This window comes from Natrix helvetica (genome assembly GCF_964273705.1).
Source record: "Natrix helvetica genome assembly, chromosome: 5".
Taxonomy (NCBI): Eukaryota; Metazoa; Chordata; class Lepidosauria; order Squamata; family Natricidae; genus Natrix; species Natrix helvetica.
This window is the reverse complement of record NC_138551.1, coordinates 7492161-7510110: the sequence shown is the minus strand read 5'-3', so window position 1 is coordinate 7510110 and position 17950 is coordinate 7492161. Positions and strand designations below refer to the sequence as shown.

The 17950-nt window shown below is 45.7% G+C and overlaps 1 protein-coding gene across 1 annotated transcript in view; it reads left to right on the top strand.

Moving 5' to 3' along the window:
* The window catches only part of ECE2 (endothelin converting enzyme 2), a gene marked incomplete at both ends in the record, with an annotated part of 82768 nt that overhangs the window by 15062 nt on the left and 49756 nt on the right, over window positions 1-17950 (top strand). The window contains 4 exons of the mRNA XM_081956301.1: window positions 2059-2274; window positions 3517-3641; window positions 11368-11514; window positions 15143-15208. Of these exons, the coding sequence (XP_081812427.1) occupies window positions 2059-2274; window positions 3517-3641; window positions 11368-11514; window positions 15143-15208 (554 nt within the window). The remainder of the gene's footprint in view (window positions 1-2058; window positions 2275-3516; window positions 3642-11367; window positions 11515-15142; window positions 15209-17950) is intronic.

Sequence of the window (17950 nt, the reverse complement as noted above, 5' to 3'; positions counted from 1 at the left end):
GGTGTTTTGGGTTACTAGGGGATGGATGTGCGCAACCGCGGGGTACAGGTTATCCTACTTACTAAGTAACTATAAAAGGTGGTAGGGAGCACACGGTGGCAGCTTTGACAATTTATTCATTGCCTTAGTGCTTTGTTGGTCAGTTCGTGCCGAAGGAAGAATACAAACTGCATTTACAAACCGTTTCTGTGTTTGGCTGGTTTCATTGACCCTTCGGAACCTGACATTTCTTGGTGAACAAAGTTTTGGTCTCTCTTGACCATTTGGACTTGTTTAATAGCTGCAAATGTCTTGACAGACACTTTGTTGGAAGCGATAGGAGACCCGACGTGATTCCTTCTCTTTGGTTTTTACGGCTGGTTTAATTCCCTAGTTATGACCAAAACTGAGCCGGAAATTCCTGTTGCTAAGCGAGACGCTTGTTAAGTGAATTTTGCCCTATTTTACAACCTTTCTTCTTGCCCTGGTTGTTAAGTGAACCGCTGCGGTTATGAGGCTAGTAACACGGTTGTTAAGTGAATCTGGTTTCCCCATCGACTTTGCTCGTCCGAAGATCGCAAAAAGGATTGTTAGGGATGTAACCCTAGGCTTGGCTTGCCAATGTATATAAGCTATGATTATGTTACTGTTACTTTAAATGTTAGAGAAATGTAATTGGCTTGTTACCTCAAGCAGCTATAAGAGGGAGCCAGAATGGTTGTTAGATCTCTCTCTCTCTCTGTGTTTTTGTTAGAAGCTGGTTGGTGTTTACTGAGGTATTGTGGTTTGCAACTGTTAGCTACTTTGTGTGTTAAACTGAGAATATTGATAACTGAACTACTGAACTGTGTATGACTTGGACTGTTAACCGGACTCTGAATACTTCTATATTTCTACATAGTAAACTACTATATTTTTATACTATTCAGTGTCTCTGTATGCTGGTTTGGGCGTGTTATTCCATATCACTCTCATTACGCTTCTCTGCATACTCGCTCTTCTAACAGGGAGCTTAATTACTTAACAAGGATCACATGACCCCGGGATGCTGAAACCGTTGTAAGTGTGAATGAATTGTCAAGCTTCTGAATTTTGATTACATGTAGGGACACTGCAACGGTTGCAAGTGTGGAAAATGGACATCAGTCCCTTTTTCCAGGGCAGTTGTAACAGGTTGTCAAGGCATTTGGAAATTTAGTGACTGATCATTTGCCGTTTAGAAATTCAGATCAATGGTCATTAAACAGAAGGGTCCCTAAATGAACTGTTTAGTGACCGTTGAATGGTGAACTAAATTTCCAAACAGTAAATGAACAGTCAATAAATCCCCAAATACAGTGTTGTGGCCCGCCAGCAGCCAGTGGAGCTGGCAGCAGATTCGGACAGTGAGGAGGTTGGGGAGGAAGATGGGCCAGTCCTGGAGTCTGGGGAAGGCTCTGATGAGGGCTCTGTGTCGGAGACAGAGAGGGGGCCAGGGCCGTCTGACAGTTATCAACTGCCTTCCCGAATCCCAGATGATCAGGAGGGAATGGGGATTTTGGAGTATCCTTCCCTTGCCACAACACCAAGCCACGCCCACAGAACCGGTAGTAAAGAAATTTGAATTTCACCACTGAATTTGACCATGATCAAATATCTCAGTGTCTTAAAGAGGCAGGCATACATAATTTCAAGAGGAACCAAGCCACGCCCACAGAACCGGTAGTAAAAAAATTTGGATCCCACCACTGTGCAGTGGCTTCCTGCAATCCCCTGCCAGCAAAAACAGAGCTCAGGAGGCTGTGTACTGCCCTCCCAAGTACCGTTTTCACTGGCAGAGGCACCGTGGGCCAGTCCTTCGCTGTTCTAGGGTGGCCCTATGGGCCAGATAGAAGCACCCTGTGGGCCGGATTTGGCCTACGGACCTTGAGTTTGACACCCCTGTTTTAGAGAATCATTGAAGCCCTTGGGGGTTGATCTGTGTTCTCGGGGTCACCTGAGTAGTGCAAAAAAAATGGTTCCTGTAGTCTGCAATTTACCCCCACACCCCCTCTGGAAATCCATTCCTACTCCCACGTAATGTCTGTGTGTCTCTTCCAGATCCCTCGCATACAACTTGCCTTACCGAAGCCTGCGTCATTGTAGCTGGTAAGATCTTGGAAGCTCTGGATCCAGACGTCAAGCCCTGCGATGATTTTTACCAGTACGCCTGCGGGGGATGGATCAAGAGGAACCCACTGCCGGACGGGCGCTCCAAGTGGAGTACCTTCAACAGTATTTGGGACCAGAACCAGGCCATCATGAAGCACCTGTTGGGTAAGAGGTAGATGGTTACAGATGGGCGTCGGAGTATGTTTCCCCTTCCGGATTGTTTAGAAGGAAGAAAAGAAGCAGGTTCTGAATCCAGGATGCTAAAGAACCGAAGACAGAGACCAATATTTAACATTTCGGAACTGGGATATTGGGAAGAGAAGAAGGGTCATGAGTTGAAGGGATCTCTGTTTTGTGGGAAGGATCTGTTCTGACTTAGGCTTCCTAAAAGCACGAAGCCAACTCCTCATCCCGATAAAACCCCTTTTATTTAGTTTAAAGGGAATTCCTCTCCAGCAAAGTCCCAGCCAACAGTCTTTCATGAGATTTCACAACTACAGACTTGGAGAGGTGCCAGACCGATATCTTCCAAATGCCACCCTGTAGCAGCAATGACTTGGCAAGAAGTCAGAAACAAATCTTCACCCTAATGAATTGAACTAATGATCTCCTGCAAACTCCCCTCCCCTTTTGCTCCTCTTTATTCCCTATGGGAGGGGGCATTCACCATCCACCTGTGGCTTTACTCCTGAGTTGACCCGTGTTCCTTAGCTGTTCCCTTCTCCTGGCAGCTCTGCGCATGCGCACATCGGGAACAGGCTCCAGCTGTTCTTCTGCCCCACTGATATCCAACTCTAAAGGCAGCTGATAACTGTCAGACGGCCCTGGCCCCATCTCTGCCTCCAATGCAGAGCTCTCGTCAGAGCCTTCCCCAGACTCCAGGATTTGCCTAGATTCCTCTCCAACCTCCTCACTGTCTGAGTCTTCTGCCAGATCCATTGACGGGCCGCAACAGGATTGTGGAGAATCCCAACATGACAGCTTTCCCCTTGGAGGGTGAGAAGTGGAAGGCTAGATTTAGACTGAGGAAAAGACAGATAGTCCTTGTGTCAGAGTTCCAAGTAATAGATCCATATATTAAGCAAAACTCTGAGGCAGGTAGATTCCTCAAAGAATAGCTTTATTGGAAATGTCATCTTGGCACATATCTGGTGAAAACCAACTCTGAAGGTTCCCACGGTTTTTACCTAATTAAAGCTAAAAGTTTGTCACTTCCTCAAAATAATCAGTCACATGGTCCAATCACGGAGCTGTCTTGTTGCCTGGTGACATCACTCCGCCTTCCTCTGACCAGGTGTGACACTGTCCTTAGTTCCCAAGAGAAAGTATTTTGTCATTTTGGGGCTCCAGGCCAGTCACTCGATTTGTCCGACCCCGTCTTGAGCCTCAATGTTCTCCTCTCTCCAGAAAATGCCACTTTTAACTCCAGCAGTGAGGCTGAAAGGAAGACCCAGCGCTATTACTTGTCCTGCCTCAGAGAACAGAAGATCGAGGAACTGGGGTCTCAGCCACTGATTGATCTGATCGAGAAGGTGAGTCCGGGGGTCAATTGGGCACAGCCTGGGTTGTTGGAAGGCTGGAGGGCGCTTGATGCACAAAGCGAGGGCCAATAAATTCTTGCCGTGTTCTACCCAACAAGCTTAATTTTTAGGTCAATTGGGGACCTACCAAATTCACTCTCATAATAGTAGCTTAGATTTGTTGTTGTTGTTGTTAGTCGCGAAGTTGTGTCTGACCCATCGCGACCCCATGGACAATGTTCCTCCAGGCCTTCCTGTCCTCTACCATCCTCCAGAGTCCATTGAAGCTCACACTGACTGCTTCAATGATTCCATCCAATACAATACAATAGAAGAGTTGGAAGGGACCTTGGGGGTCTTCTAGTCCAACCCCTTACCTAGGCAGGAAACCCTAGAGACCGTTCCAGACAAATGGCTATCCACCATTTTCTTAAAGATTTCCAGTGTTGGGGCATTCACAACTTCTGGAGGCAAGCTGTTCCACTGATTAATTGTTCTCACTGTCAGGAAATTTCTCCTTAGATCTAGGTTGTTTCTCTCCTTGACTAGTTTCCACCCATTGCTTCTTGTTCTGCCCTCGGGGCCTTGGAAAATTGTTTGCCTCCCTCTTCTTTGTGGCAACCCCTGAGATATTCGAACACTGCTATCATGTCTCCCTTGGTCCTTCTTTTCATTAAACTAGACATACCCAGTTCCTGCAACCGTTCTTCATATGTTTTAGCCTCCAGTCCCCTAATCAGATTTGTTGTTCTTCTCTGCACTCTTTCTAGAGTCTCCACATCTTTTCTACATCATGGTGACCAAAACTAAATGCAATAGTTCAAGTGTGGCCTTACCAAGGGATTATAAAGTGGTATTAACACTTCATGTGATCTTGATTCTATCCCTCTGTTTATGTAGCCTAGAACTGTGTTGGCTTTTTGGGCAGCTGCTGCACACAGCTGGCTCATATTTAAATGGTTGTCCACTAGGACTCCAAGATCCCTCTCCCAGTTACTACTATTGAGCAAGGTACCACCTATACTGTACCTGTGCATTTCGTTTTTCTTGCTTAAATGTAGAACCTTACTCTTTTCACCATTGAATTTCATTTTATTAGATAGTGCCCAATGTTCAAGTTTGTCAAGATCCTTCTGTATCTTAAGCCTGTCTTCTGGAGTGTTGGCTATTCCTACCAACTTGGTGTCATCTGCAAATTTGATGAGTTTCCCATTTATTCCCTCATCCAAATCATTGATGAAGATGTTGAAGGGCCTAAAACAGAGCCTTGGGGTACTCCACTGCATACTTCCCTCCATGTAGATGCAGTTCCATTGAGGACTACACGTTGCTTAGTCTTAATTCCCTCCCCACCTTCTGCTTTATTATGCTGCAGGAAGCCAAGCTGTTCAGTTAATTTAGGGTTCTGTATTCCATGTAGATCCAGAAATAAATTAATTCAGTCATCGCCTTAAGTGGCTGGGGTCAATTCAGCCGGAGAATTGAAAAAAAGCATAAACATGGTCTTCTCCTCAAGAGGGAAATATACTTTCAGCACCCTGGAGAGCTCTGCTTCTAGTGATTTACAAGCTAGGTTGCATCAAGCAGCTTGTGGGGCCTGCTGCCACTATATGGGTCCAACCGTCACTTTAAGAAGATTGATGAGGCTGGGTAATCTCTCAATTTTGCCCTCAATTAAGGCTGACCTTGTAGATTGCTGTTTCTGAAGACTTAGATTTCCAGATGGTGGAGAAACTGGTGCCAATGGATTAGTCATCCTCTGAGTCCAGGCATTCAGACAATCAGAGGACAAACCCTCAAGTAGAGTAGTATAGAATTGGGCAGGCTGATGGACTTATTTAGTGTTAGAAGGTTCCTCTGGCTTGGGGGTGTCCAACTTTGCACAACTTTAAGACGTGTAGACTTGAACTCCCAGAATTCACCAGGTAGGCATGTTGGCTGGGGAATTCTGGGAGTTGAAGTCCACAAGTCCATAAGTTGCAAGGTTGAATCCATAATGCTCTAGGTCAGGAGTGTCAAACTGGCAGCCCGCAGGCTGGATACAACACATGCAGGCCACGCCCACCCCAGCTCCACAAGTGGGAAAAACATTGCGAAACATCACGGGATGACAACGTGACGTGGCGAGTTTGACACCAGTGCCCTAAGTTCTATGAAATCTCCTAAGCCAGGCAGGTTGACTAGGGAATTCTGGCGGTCGAAGTCCACAAAAGTGGCAAGGTTGGACACCCATGCTCTAGCTCCGTGATGGTGAACCTATGGCACGCGTGCCACAGGTGGCATGCGCAGCCATATTTGCCGGCTCGGCAGCCCTCAGCTCGGGCGTAGGTACGCGCTCCGGAGAGCTGATTTTCGGCCTTCTGGAGGGCCGGAGGAGGCCATTTTCACCCTCCGCAGGCCTCAGAAAAAGTCTCCAGAGCCTAGATAGGGCAAAAAAGAGGCCCAACAGGTCAACTGGAAGTTAGTTTCTGAACTTCCAGTTGGCCCATTGGGCCTGTTTTTTGCCCTCCCCAGGCTTCAGGAATTTCTCTATTGTTTTAAGAGTCAGGTTCTACATTTAGGCAAGAAAAACGAAATGCACAGTTATAGTATAGGTGGTTACCTTGCTCAACGGTAGTGAGAGGGATCTTGGAGTCCTAGTGGACAACCATTTAAATAGGAGCCAGCCGTGTGCAGCAGCTGCCAAAAAAGCCAACACAGTTCTAGGCTGCATCAACAGAGGGAGAGAATCAAGATCACGTGAAGTGTTAATACCACTTTATAATGACTTGGTAAGGCCACACTTGGAATACGGCATTCAGTTCTGGTCGCCACGATGTAGAAAAGATGTGAAGACTCTAGAAAGAGTGCAGAGAAGAGCAACAAAGATGATTAGGGGACTGGAGACTAAAACATATGAGGAACGGTTGCAGGAACTGGGTATGTCTAGTTTAATGAAAGAAGGACTAGGGGAGACATGATAGCAGCGTTCCAATATCTCAGGGGTTGCCACAAAGAAGAGGGAGTCAAACTATTTTCCAAGGCACCTGAGGGTAGAACAAGAAGCAATGGATGGAAACTAATCAAGGAGAGAAGCAACTTAGAACTGAGGAGAAATTTCCTGACAGAACAATTAATCAGTGGAACAGCTTGCCTCCAGAAGTTGTGAATGTCCCAACACTGGAAGTCTTTAAGAAGATGTTGGATAGCTGTTTGTCTGAAATGATATAGGGTTTCCTGCCTAGGCAGGGGGTTGGACTAGAAGACCTCAAAGGTCCCTTCCAACTCTGCTATTGTATTGTATTGTAAAATTCTGCCCCCCACACACAAGGGGGGTCACTCATGCATGCATGATGGGGGGTTGCATGCACAGGTGGGGACAGTCACTCGCATATGCGCAGGTAGGTGGGCACAGTTTTGGCACAGCTTTAGAAAAAAGTTCGCCATCACTGCTCTAGCTTCTATGAAACCCCCTGCCCTCGGCCGTGTGATTAGGAGAAAGAAGGAGAAAAGTCATGAAAGGAAAATCTGAGGTGGACAGATTTTATTCAAGGGGGGCCAGTTGCTCACAGTAGGCTGCTGAGGAACGCAACTTACTTTGACACCGGATGCTAAAAAAAAACCCACCTCTCTTTTATTATTTCAACTTATTCTTAGGGATTTTTTTTGGGCAAGCAGGAATTGTATGAAAGTAGGTGGATGTGTTGTCTAAGAACCGTAAGGCTCATAAAAGGGGCTTGCTGTTGTGACCTTAAAAAGCATGAAACAGAGTCTGGGTCCGGGCAAAACCCTTTTTATTTACACAACTGTAAATTTCATTCACAGTCAGCAAGGCTTAGCGAAGAGTTTTTCAGAGGAATATTTATCAACACAGAGCTTATCTCACTTGGCGAGCTGCCAGACAACTAGTTTCCAAACGCAGGGCAAGGCAAAACTTGGCACAGAGTCTCTTATAATCACAAACAGAATTTCCACTCTTGAAACGACCCACTGAACGAATTGTTTTCTGCAAAAGAGGGATAGAATCAAGATCACGTGAAGTGTTGATACCACTTTATAATGCCTTGGTAAGGCCACACTTGGAATACTGCATTCAGTTCTGGTCGCCACGATGTAGAAAAGATGTGGAGACTCTAGAAAGAGTGCAGAGAAGAGCAACAAAAAGGATGAGGGGACTGGAGACTAAAACATATGAAGAACGGTTGCAGGAAATGGGTATGTCTAGCTTAAGAGAAAGAAGGACTAGGGGAGACATGATGGCAGTGTTCCAATATTTGAGGGGTTGCCACAAAGAAGAGGGAGTCAAACTATTCTCCAAAGCACCTGAAGACAGGACAAGAAACCACGGGTGGAAACTAATCAAGGAGAGAAGCAACTTAGAATTGAGGAGAAACTTCCTGACAGTTAGAACAATGAATCAGTGGAACAGAAATTGCCTCCAGAAGTTGTGAATGCCCCAACACTGGAAGTCTTTAAGAAGATGTTGGATAGGCATTTGTCTGGAATGGTATAGGGTTTCCTGCCTAGGCAGGGGGTTGGACTAGAAGGCCTCCAAGGTCCCTTCCAACTCTGCTATTGTATTATTGTAAAAGCCCCCTCCCCATTCGCTCCTCTTTTGTTTCCTATGGGAGGGGCCAATCACCTCCAAGGTGTGGCTTTACTCCGTCGGCCCTGCTTTCTTAGTTGTTCTTGTCTTCTGGCAGCTCTGCGCATGTGCACAGTGGGAACAGGCTCCAGCTGTTCCTCTGCCTCACTGCTGTCTAGCTCCCTCTCTGCCTCCGACGCAGAGCCCTCACCTGAGCTTTCCGCAGCCCCCAGGACTGGCCCAGGTTCCTGCCCAACCTCCTCATTGTCCGACTCTGGTGGCCACCAGTGGGCCACAACACTTGCTTAGGAATAGTTAGAGTGTCTTGAATATTGAAAGCATTTTGCTCCTATTCTCACGAGGAGACTCTAACTTACGTCCGAGGCTAGTCAGTTGAGGTTTTATTAATTCACATACTGAAGGAAAATCTGGGTCCAACCTGGGTAGAATTGGACCAATTCTATTCAACCTGTGGAGGGCAAAGTTTCTTCTTAACCAGATCCAACAAGCAAGGAAATACTCTGAACTAAATACTGGTATCTAATCAAGAGGAAACAACGGGCATCATAAAAGCTAGATTTGCCAAGGGCCCCTTCATATTTGAGTGAAATTGCTGCCCCAAGTCCAACTGGCTTCGTCACCTGGTGTGCCTTATGCTCAAATTGAACACACCAAGGTGAGAATAATAAAAGAAGCTTTATTTTGCACGCCACCTCAAAGCCAGGTACCCCATCAATGTCCACTGGTGGGTTTTATAAAGCAGGGGTCCCCAAACTTTTGGACCTCAAGGACCACTAAATTCATAATTTTAAAACCCGCGGACCACTAATATAATCTGCTTAATGACTGGCTGGCTGGGTCATGTGACTGGGTGGGCGTGGCCAACTTGATGTCACTCACATCGAGGGGCGCCTTGCCTTGCCAGCCTCTCCTCTCCTCTCTCCTCCCAGCCACTCCTCACCTGCCCTCCCGGGCTCCTTAGGGCCCCAACAGGAAGCAGTTGCTGGAGCTAAGCAGCCCCCATGAGAAAGAGTTGGCAAAACAGCTCAGTTCAAATTCGATCTGACTGAGAAGGAGGTTCAGCAGAAGCACCTCACTGAGGACTAGGGGCATAGGCTTTCCAAACAGAGGGAAAACCTGTGGGCGTGCAAGGCCAGGTACTGACGCCTGGAGGCTCAGTGGGCTGAGATGGTCAGACAGTTCCAGGTCATGATGCAGTCCCACTGGAACGAGGCCCTCCGGCTCTTCAGCACCAGCGGCGCTTCCCTCCAGCCTTCGCTCAAAGCCCCCCACCAGGAGGCTGAAGCAGACCCCAAGTCAGAATTTCTGCCCCCCTCCAACCCACACAAAAAGACCCCGAAGGAGGAGACTCTCTGCAGCAACACAAGTGTTCATTGCATGTATCCATCCCAGGGGCCGTCGTTTAAGGACCCCTGATTTAGTGCAATATAAAAAATGCATGGTGATTATTTTTTGGTATATTTCATTTTACTTTTCTTTTTTATAACTGCTATTCTAATAGCAAATCCTTCATAAAAGTTACTGCATTACATTCTTGATTAAATTATCTTTCCATTGATATATAATTTTATGGTACTACTCCCCCCCCAAAAAGAGGTGTTATTAGCTAGTTTTAGAAAATACACTTTTCCCAAAAGGTTTCCACAATTTTGGCCACTACTGTACCTTGGAATGGTTGCTAAATAACCACTCGTAAGTTGAGGACTACCTGTGTACTTCTCTTTCCAGCAATGCATTTTTAGCTACCATTTTCTACCTTTAGCCTTGCCCTGTGGTGCACCTGGGATTAATTTGGCAAGCTGAAAGCACCTGTGTCTTGTCCTAAAGCCTTAATTGAATTTTTAGTGGATTTTTTAATGGGAGATTTGGGCCTTCTGGACCATTTGAATCATATTGAAACTTAGAAAAAGCAGGTTCTCCAGTGACAGGATGATCAGGTCTTCATCCCTACTTTGAAGACAATTCCAAAATGGTATTCCCAATTCTGGGCAGGTGAGAATATTCAGCAGAAATCTGACTATGATCATGCCAAGAGCTAGAAGAGTACCAAAATTAAAACCAGCTGCCCTTTCGTTGTAATGCATTTTTATTGGTTTATCGAAGTATAAAATACAAAGAGAAATTTTAAAAAGTAGTAGGAAACTGAGAGGGAGGGGAAAAGAAAAAAAAGAAGAAAATATGGAGTTAAAGAGGGAAGAAGAACGAAAAAGGCACCGACTTCCAACTTTTTAGCACAGTAAAAGATAACATTGCAACTGCAACTTTTTACTTTTACACAGCAATATACTAGCCATTTCTATAGCAACAAACCTATCAAATCAGCAAAGTTTCATTTCCCCCCCCCCCCCCATTGCAAGCATCCGGAATCCGGAGGCAATTTCCAAATAGAAACACAATATATTCTCTTCTTCTAATTTATATTTAAATAATTTTAATATAAATTAAATATAAAGAAGGATCTTGACAGACTTGAACATTGGGCGCTATCTAACAAAATGAAAATGAAATTCAGTGCTGAAAAAAGTCAGGTTCTACGTTTAGGCAAGAAAAACGAAATGCACAGTTATAGTATAGGTGGTTACCTTGCTCAACGGTAGTGAGAGGGATCTTGGAGTCCTAGTGGACAACCATTTAAATAGGAGCAAGCAGGAGACCCTATAACATTTCAAAGAAGTGATTGTTTAGTGTCTTTTTAAAAATTTCCGGTGATGGAGCACCCATAACTTCTGGAGGTAAACTGTTCAACTGAATTAATTATTCTAACTCCCAGGAAATTTTTCCTTATTTCTACGTTGAATCTCTCCTGGATCAGTTTCCATCCATCACTCCTTGTCTGGCCTTCAAGTGCTTTGGGGAATAGCTTGACCCCTTCCTCTCTGTGGCAGCCCCTCAAATATTGGAACACTGTTATCCTGTCTCCCCTGGTCCTTCTTTTCATTAAACTAGACATACCCAACTGTTCATATATTTTAGCCTGCAGTCCTCTAATAATCTTCGTTGCTTTTCTCTGTGCTCTTTCTGGAGTCTATGACTTCACTTGAGTTGACTTGACTCCCCCCACCCCCATGACTTAGTTGCAATGGATTAAAATAGATTTTAAGCAAAGCAATGAGTGTTCTATGATTCTAAAATTTGAACCGGCTTTCCTCTCAGATTGGTGGTTGGAACGTCACCGGCTCCTGGAACCAGACCAGCTTCATGGACGTCCTGAAATTGGTCTCTGCCACCTATCGCGCTTCTCCGTTCTTTAGTGTTTTTGTGGGACCTGATTCTAAAAGCTCCAACAGCAACATCATCCAGGTAACTGCCCTGTCTTCCCACCTGTTGCAATTGCAAGCCTTTGTGACTGCCAGAGGGAATGGTTCTCACCAGCCTCAGCTTGAGCTCATCAAACTGACTGTAAGTAGACCACAGAGGTATCCAAACTTGGCAACTTTAAGACTTGTAGACTTCAAATCCCAGAATGCTCCTGTCAGCATGAATGGCTGGAGAATTCTGGGAGTTGAAGTCCACAATGTCTTAACGTTGCCAAGTTTGAACCCCCTCTACTCTACAACTTCAGTTAGGAGTGGGGATTTGAAGATGTGCTGGACTATACTGTATTTTTTGGAGTATAAGATGCACCGGAGTATAAGATGCACCAAGATTTTGAAGAGGCAAATTTAAAAAGAAAAGTTTTTGCACTCTGCAGACCTCCCAAAAATGGCCCATTTTTCATAAAAATGGGCCCGTTTTTCTTTTAAAACGGCATGCATAGCCTTTAGGAGGCTTTCAGAGTGCTCCTGGGGGCTGGGGGGGGGGCAAAAGTGAGCAAAAACCAGCCAGTTTTTCGCTCATTTCTGCCTCCTCAGTCCACAGGAGCACCCTGAAAGCCTCCTAAAGGCTATGCATGGCCATTTTGGTGAAGGGGGCAGGGTTTTGTGAGGCAAAAAAATGCTGTATTCAGTGTATAAGACGCACTCAGATTTTCAGCCTCTTTTTTGAGGGAAAAAGGTGTGTCTTATATTCTGAAAAATACAGTAATTCATGACCATCCCTGTTATAGAAGGAGGAGGTTGAGCCAACATATTTTAAGGATGCGAAGCTAAAAAGGCTTGGTTCTCACTATATTTGGGAACTCCACCCAGGCAGGAGACTCAGCAGTGAGATCCTATCGGTTTAACTACCGGTCCAATGATCGCGCTCACACGCTTTATGTGTGCTGCAAGTGCGTGCACAGTTTTAAGAAAACTTACCTTCTGCGTTACTGCTGGGGAGTATCACAGGTGAGGCAATTCTCTCCGCCTTGTGAATCAGCTGAGAAGATATACCGTATTTTTCAGAGTATAAGAAACACCTTTCCCCCCCAAAAAAAGAGGGGTAAAATCTGGGTGTGTCTTATACACTGAATACAGCATTTTCGGCCTACCGAAACCCCACCCCCTTCGCAAAAATGGACGTGCAGAGGGTTTGGGAGGCCTGCTGCGGAGGGCAAAAGCAAGCCAAAACCGGGCTGTTCCCCCGCCCCCCCCCAGCCCCCAGGAACACTCTATAAGCCTCCCAAAGTCTATGCATGCCCTGTTTTTTTACAAAAAGCAGATCATTTTTCCTCGTTTTTGCCCCCCCCCACCCCCAATAGCACTCTACAAGCCTCCCAAAGCCTATGCATGCCCTGTTTTTTGCACAAAATGGGTCATTTTCTGCTAAATTTTGCCCCCCCCCCAGCCCCCAGGAGCACTTTACAGGCCTCTCAAACTCTCTGCATGCCCTTTTTTTTCACCAAAAACGAGGCATGGAGAGGGTTTTGGAGGCCTGCAAAGTGCCAAAACTTTTTTTTCAAATTTACCTCTTCAAAATCTTAGTGCGTCTTATATTCCAGGGCATCTTATAGTCCGAAAAATACGGTAAGTCAGTGAAGCATAAGGGCAGGCAAGGAGGCGGACTCACCTGAATGTCAGAGCTATCGGTTTGCCCGAACTGGTCCAAACCAGTAGCATCCCACCCCTGAGAAGACTCATCCATCATTCCTTAGATTTTTAATCCAAATAAGGAAGGAAATTGCCATTTACGTACATGCAAAATATAATGCAGGGAATATTCACGTCTCATGAGTTTCCACCACCAGCACCAAGGTTCCAGCTCAGAAGCAGGTTCCCTGTCTCAGGGAGAACCAGCTCAGGAGCCCTGAATTTTTATTTATTTATTTGGAAGCCCATGCAGGTAGCCCTCGACTTATGACCACAGTTGAGCCCAACGTTTCTGCTGCTAAGCGAGACATTTCTTAAGTGAATTTTGCCCCGTTTTGCCATCTTTCCTTGCCACGGTTGTTAACCGAACACTGCCGTTGGGAAGTTAGTAACATGGTCGTTAAGTGAATCTGGCTTCCCCACTGACTTGGCTTGTCAGAACTTAGAACCGAGGAGAAACTTCCTGACAGTTAGAACAATTAATCAGTGGGACAGAAGTTGCCTCCAGAAGTTGTGAATGCCCCAACACTGGAAGTCTTTAAGAAGATGTTGGATAGCCATTTGTCTGGAACGGTATAGGGTTTCCTGCCTAGGCAGGGGGTTGGACTAGAAGACCTCCAAGGTCCCTTCCAACTCTGCTATTATATTGTATTATTCTCCAAAGCACTTGAAGGCAGGAGAAGAAACAATGAATGGACATCGATCAAGGAGAGAAGCAACCTAGAACTAAGGGGAAATTTTCTGACAGTGATAACAATTAATCAGTGGAACAGAAGTTGCCTCCAGAAGTTGTGAATGCCCCAACACTGGAAGTCTTTAAGAAGATGTTGGATAGCCATTTGTCTGAAACGGTATAGGGTTTCCTGCCTCTGCAGGGGGCTGGACTAGAAGACCTCCAAGGTCCCTTCCAACTCTGCTATTGTATTGTATTGTAAGGTCGCAAAAGGGGATCCCAGGACCCTGCGACGCTCTGACTCTCATATTTAGATGAGCCAGTTGTCAAGCATCCAAATTTTGATCACGTGACCAGGGAGATGCCGTAATTGTCGTAAGTGCAAAAAACAGCCCGAAGGCCCTTTTTCACTGCCGTTATAACTTTGAATGGTCACGAAATGAACGGTTGTAAGTCAAGGACTGCCTGCAATGCCCTTTTCTTATGTAGTTGCACTTGAGTGGGAAGGCAGCCATCGGTAGCTGAGAACAGAATGCTTTTTTCTGGCTGTTTTATAGAGGAATATAAGGCAGTGAAAGGAATATCTTGTCAGAGTGTTGTTGAAGCAACCACATCCGGAAAGCACACACGGCAGTGGTGGGTTGCAGGCGGTATGCCCCGGTACGGGCATACCGCAGCTTGTCCGGAGCAGCGGATACCATTCCGGTATGGTGCTCCGGAGGGCCCACCCGTCCGCCCAAGCTCTTTACCGGTCTTTTAAGGCTTCCACACACGGTGCATATAGCGCCTGTGCGATGCTCTGCTGAGCAGCTGGAGTGTCGCGGAGGCCCACAGTGGCGCTAAGACGCATGTGCGCATCCTGTTGGAACGGGATCCGGAACTGACACAGGGGTAACTGATTCAGCAGGATTCATTAACTTCTCTTTCTATATAATGCAACACATGAAGTAAATATACAATACCAAAAAAACAGGTTTTCCAACGTGGTAGCAAATACAAGCAAAAACAGGCAGAGGAGAGAACAGTTTCACTTTCAGTTCAGAGGAGCAGACTAGGTCTGAGCTCAGACTCACAGCTTTAGTACAGAACAGTTGAGCTAAGCCATGCCCAGGCTCCTTGCTGTCTCCTTGTTGCTCACGCAGCAAATACTGTTTCAGTTTCCAAACAGTCTCATTGGCTGACTTAGTTGCTATGCCTGTTCATTGGCTGACCTTGTTACCATGTCTCTTTCAGTCATGAACACTCAATATACACTGACATGCCTGACTTCTGGATTGAATTTACTTTTTTTTTTTTTAACCTATGGCAGGTGGATCAGTCCGGCCTATTTTTACCATCACGAGACTATTACTTGAACAAGACAGCCAACAAGAAGGTAAGGAAACCTTTTAGGGGTAGACCTCGACTGATGATCACAACGAAGTCCAAAACGTCTGTTGCTAAACAAGATAGTTGTTAAGCGAATCCTGTCCCATTTTACTACCTTCTTGCCTCAGTTGTGAAGTGAAACCCTGCAGCTGTGGAGTTAGTGACACAGTTGTCAAATGACTCTGACTTCCCTAGCTTTGCTTGTCAGAAGGTCGCAAAAAATCGCATGACCCTAGGACACTGCAACCGTCGTAAATATGAACCAGTTGCTGCCAAGTGTCCGGATTTCGATCGTGTGGCCATGGAAAGCTGCAATGGTTGTAAGTGTGAAAAATGGTGACGTCACTTTTTTTCAGTGCTGTTATAACTTTAAACGGTCACTAAATGAATGGTTGTAAGTTAAGGACTACCTGTATAGTATCCCCGGTCAAATTCCAACCCACTTTCCAGCAGCAGCATCCCATCAGCAGATTTAAGTGAGGACTGTGCGCTTAAAAAAAAAAAGACGAATGCACACCTACTAAATTTTATGCTTCCTATGAATTTATTGCAGTTTTCCACGAGCATAATAACTTTTATTACACTCTTCTGAGTCATCCCGGTTCTTCTAGACCAGTGTTTCTCATACCTGGCCACTTTAAGAGGCATGGACTTCAACTCCCAGAATTCCCCAGCCAGGGAATTCGGGGTGTTGACATTCATGCCTCTTGAAGTGCCCAAGTTGAGAAATGGTGGTCTAGGCAGAGCAATGAATGCATCGAAGTCAGTTTGTGGGGTTCAAATAATTTAACAGCTGGTTCTCTGCCCTAATGATTTCCTCCAACAACCAGTTCACCAAACTGCTCAGAAGGTTAACAACCGGTGCTCACGAAGTGGTGCGAACCGTCTGAATCCCACCACTAATCAAAGTGAGGAAAAATAGGTATCTTATGTAGCCATTCTTTTGATTTTTGGAGGTTTTAGTCAGAGTGGGTTGCATATAATTTAACAACTAGTTCGCCTAATGCAGAACTGTAAATGCGAGCGTGCGCACGGCTTCCGCACTTGCGCGCAGCTTCAAACACACGACGATTTCATGTGTCCGGCTTCCAGCACACCTTCTCGGAGTAGAGCAGATGAGGCCTGGAAATGAGCTGGGCGGCATGGGTGGGGCGAGCAAGCCAGAAAGTGAGATATATAGAACCAGATAGCATCGGAGCTGGAGGAGGGGAGGCTAGTCGATGGTCGGAACTACCGGTTTGCCTGAATCGGTCCGAACCGGCCAAAGCCCACCTTTGGTTTTAGTCGCTTTTGTTCTCATTCCTTGGCAGGGCTTTTCAACAATTGGGGGAAAAAAAGAATTGTGTTGTCCTGTTAAATACCAGTGGAATATTGGCTGAATCTCTACAACACTTCAAACCTTGATTTGATTACTCCGGGTTGATTAAATAGACTACAACTAGCTGTGTACACTCTGCTCAGTAAATGACGAGTTTACTAAGCAAACCAGCGGTGGGTTTCCCATTTTGTTAGCACCGGTGTCAACTTGTAAAGCGTTTCCATGGCTATTATCAAGTTGACATTGAAGGGAGGGAGAATTCCATGCGTACCTTCGGCCAGAGTCGGATCTCATATTTCTACAGCAGGCGTGTGAGGGGCGCAAGTTCATAGCCTGTTGCAGCACCTCGTTGGTGGATGTGATTTATGACACAGACGGAGGGGAGGGGAGACACAGGGGTAAAGTTCAGACGCCATTAAACGGAAATCAGATTTGGCTCCGCGGAAGAAGAAAATGCCAAAATGTTGTTCCTAATAAATGACTGGATTTCTTTTGAACTTTGGCTCGTAATTTACTTAGGGCATCTTTTGGAAACTTCACAACCGATTGACCCGCGCATGCCCGCTTGCTTTGCGCATGTGCCTGGCCTTTTGCCAATGCACTTTGCTCATGCACTCGTCTTCTGCGCATGCACCCCGCCTCAAAAAAGTGCCTAAATAAGACAGCATAGAGCCGTGGCAGGTGGGCAGGCCCACCCGCGATTTCCGCTATCCTTTTGGGCGAACCAGTCCGAACCAGCTGAATACCACTTCTGAAGCAAACCCACCAAGCCTGGGTCAAGGCTCAGCCACAGCCATGGAAAACGTGCTGTAGTTCATCACAAATTGTCCAAACCTTGTTAAAATGTTAATATTATTAGTTCTTTCAGCAGGAACGATTTGTCTAGGGAAGATTCATCCTCTCCCAGGAGAGTTTTATAGAGCATGGACAAAACACTCCTGGTTCCCGCAGTGAGCAAGACTGGAGCATAAACAGGTCATAAATAATGACCTTTTTTGCACAAAGATGCCTGCAGTTTAAAAAAAGCAGAAATGATTCTTTTTCTCCTATCAGGTTACTCAACTTTCCTCCTGATTGCTAAATGGACGGGTTAAGCAGTCCTTGCTCTCTGCCTTGTTAACCGTGAAATTTAAAACTTTAATGTGTAAAAAAGTGACATTTCAGGCTTCAGAGAAAATTTGACCAAGATTAACAGTACAAGTAGTCCTCGACTTACGACCACAATTTTGAGCCCAACATTTCCCGTTGCTAAGTAAGGAAGTTGTTCAGTAAGTGTTGCCCTGTTTTATAGCCTTTCTTGCCACCGTTGGTAAGAGAATCACTGCCGACTGTTAACTTAGTCACAAGGTTGTTAAGTGAATCTGGATTCCTCATTGGCTTGACTTGTCAGAAGGACGCAAAAGGGGATCGCATGACCCCGGGACGCTGCAA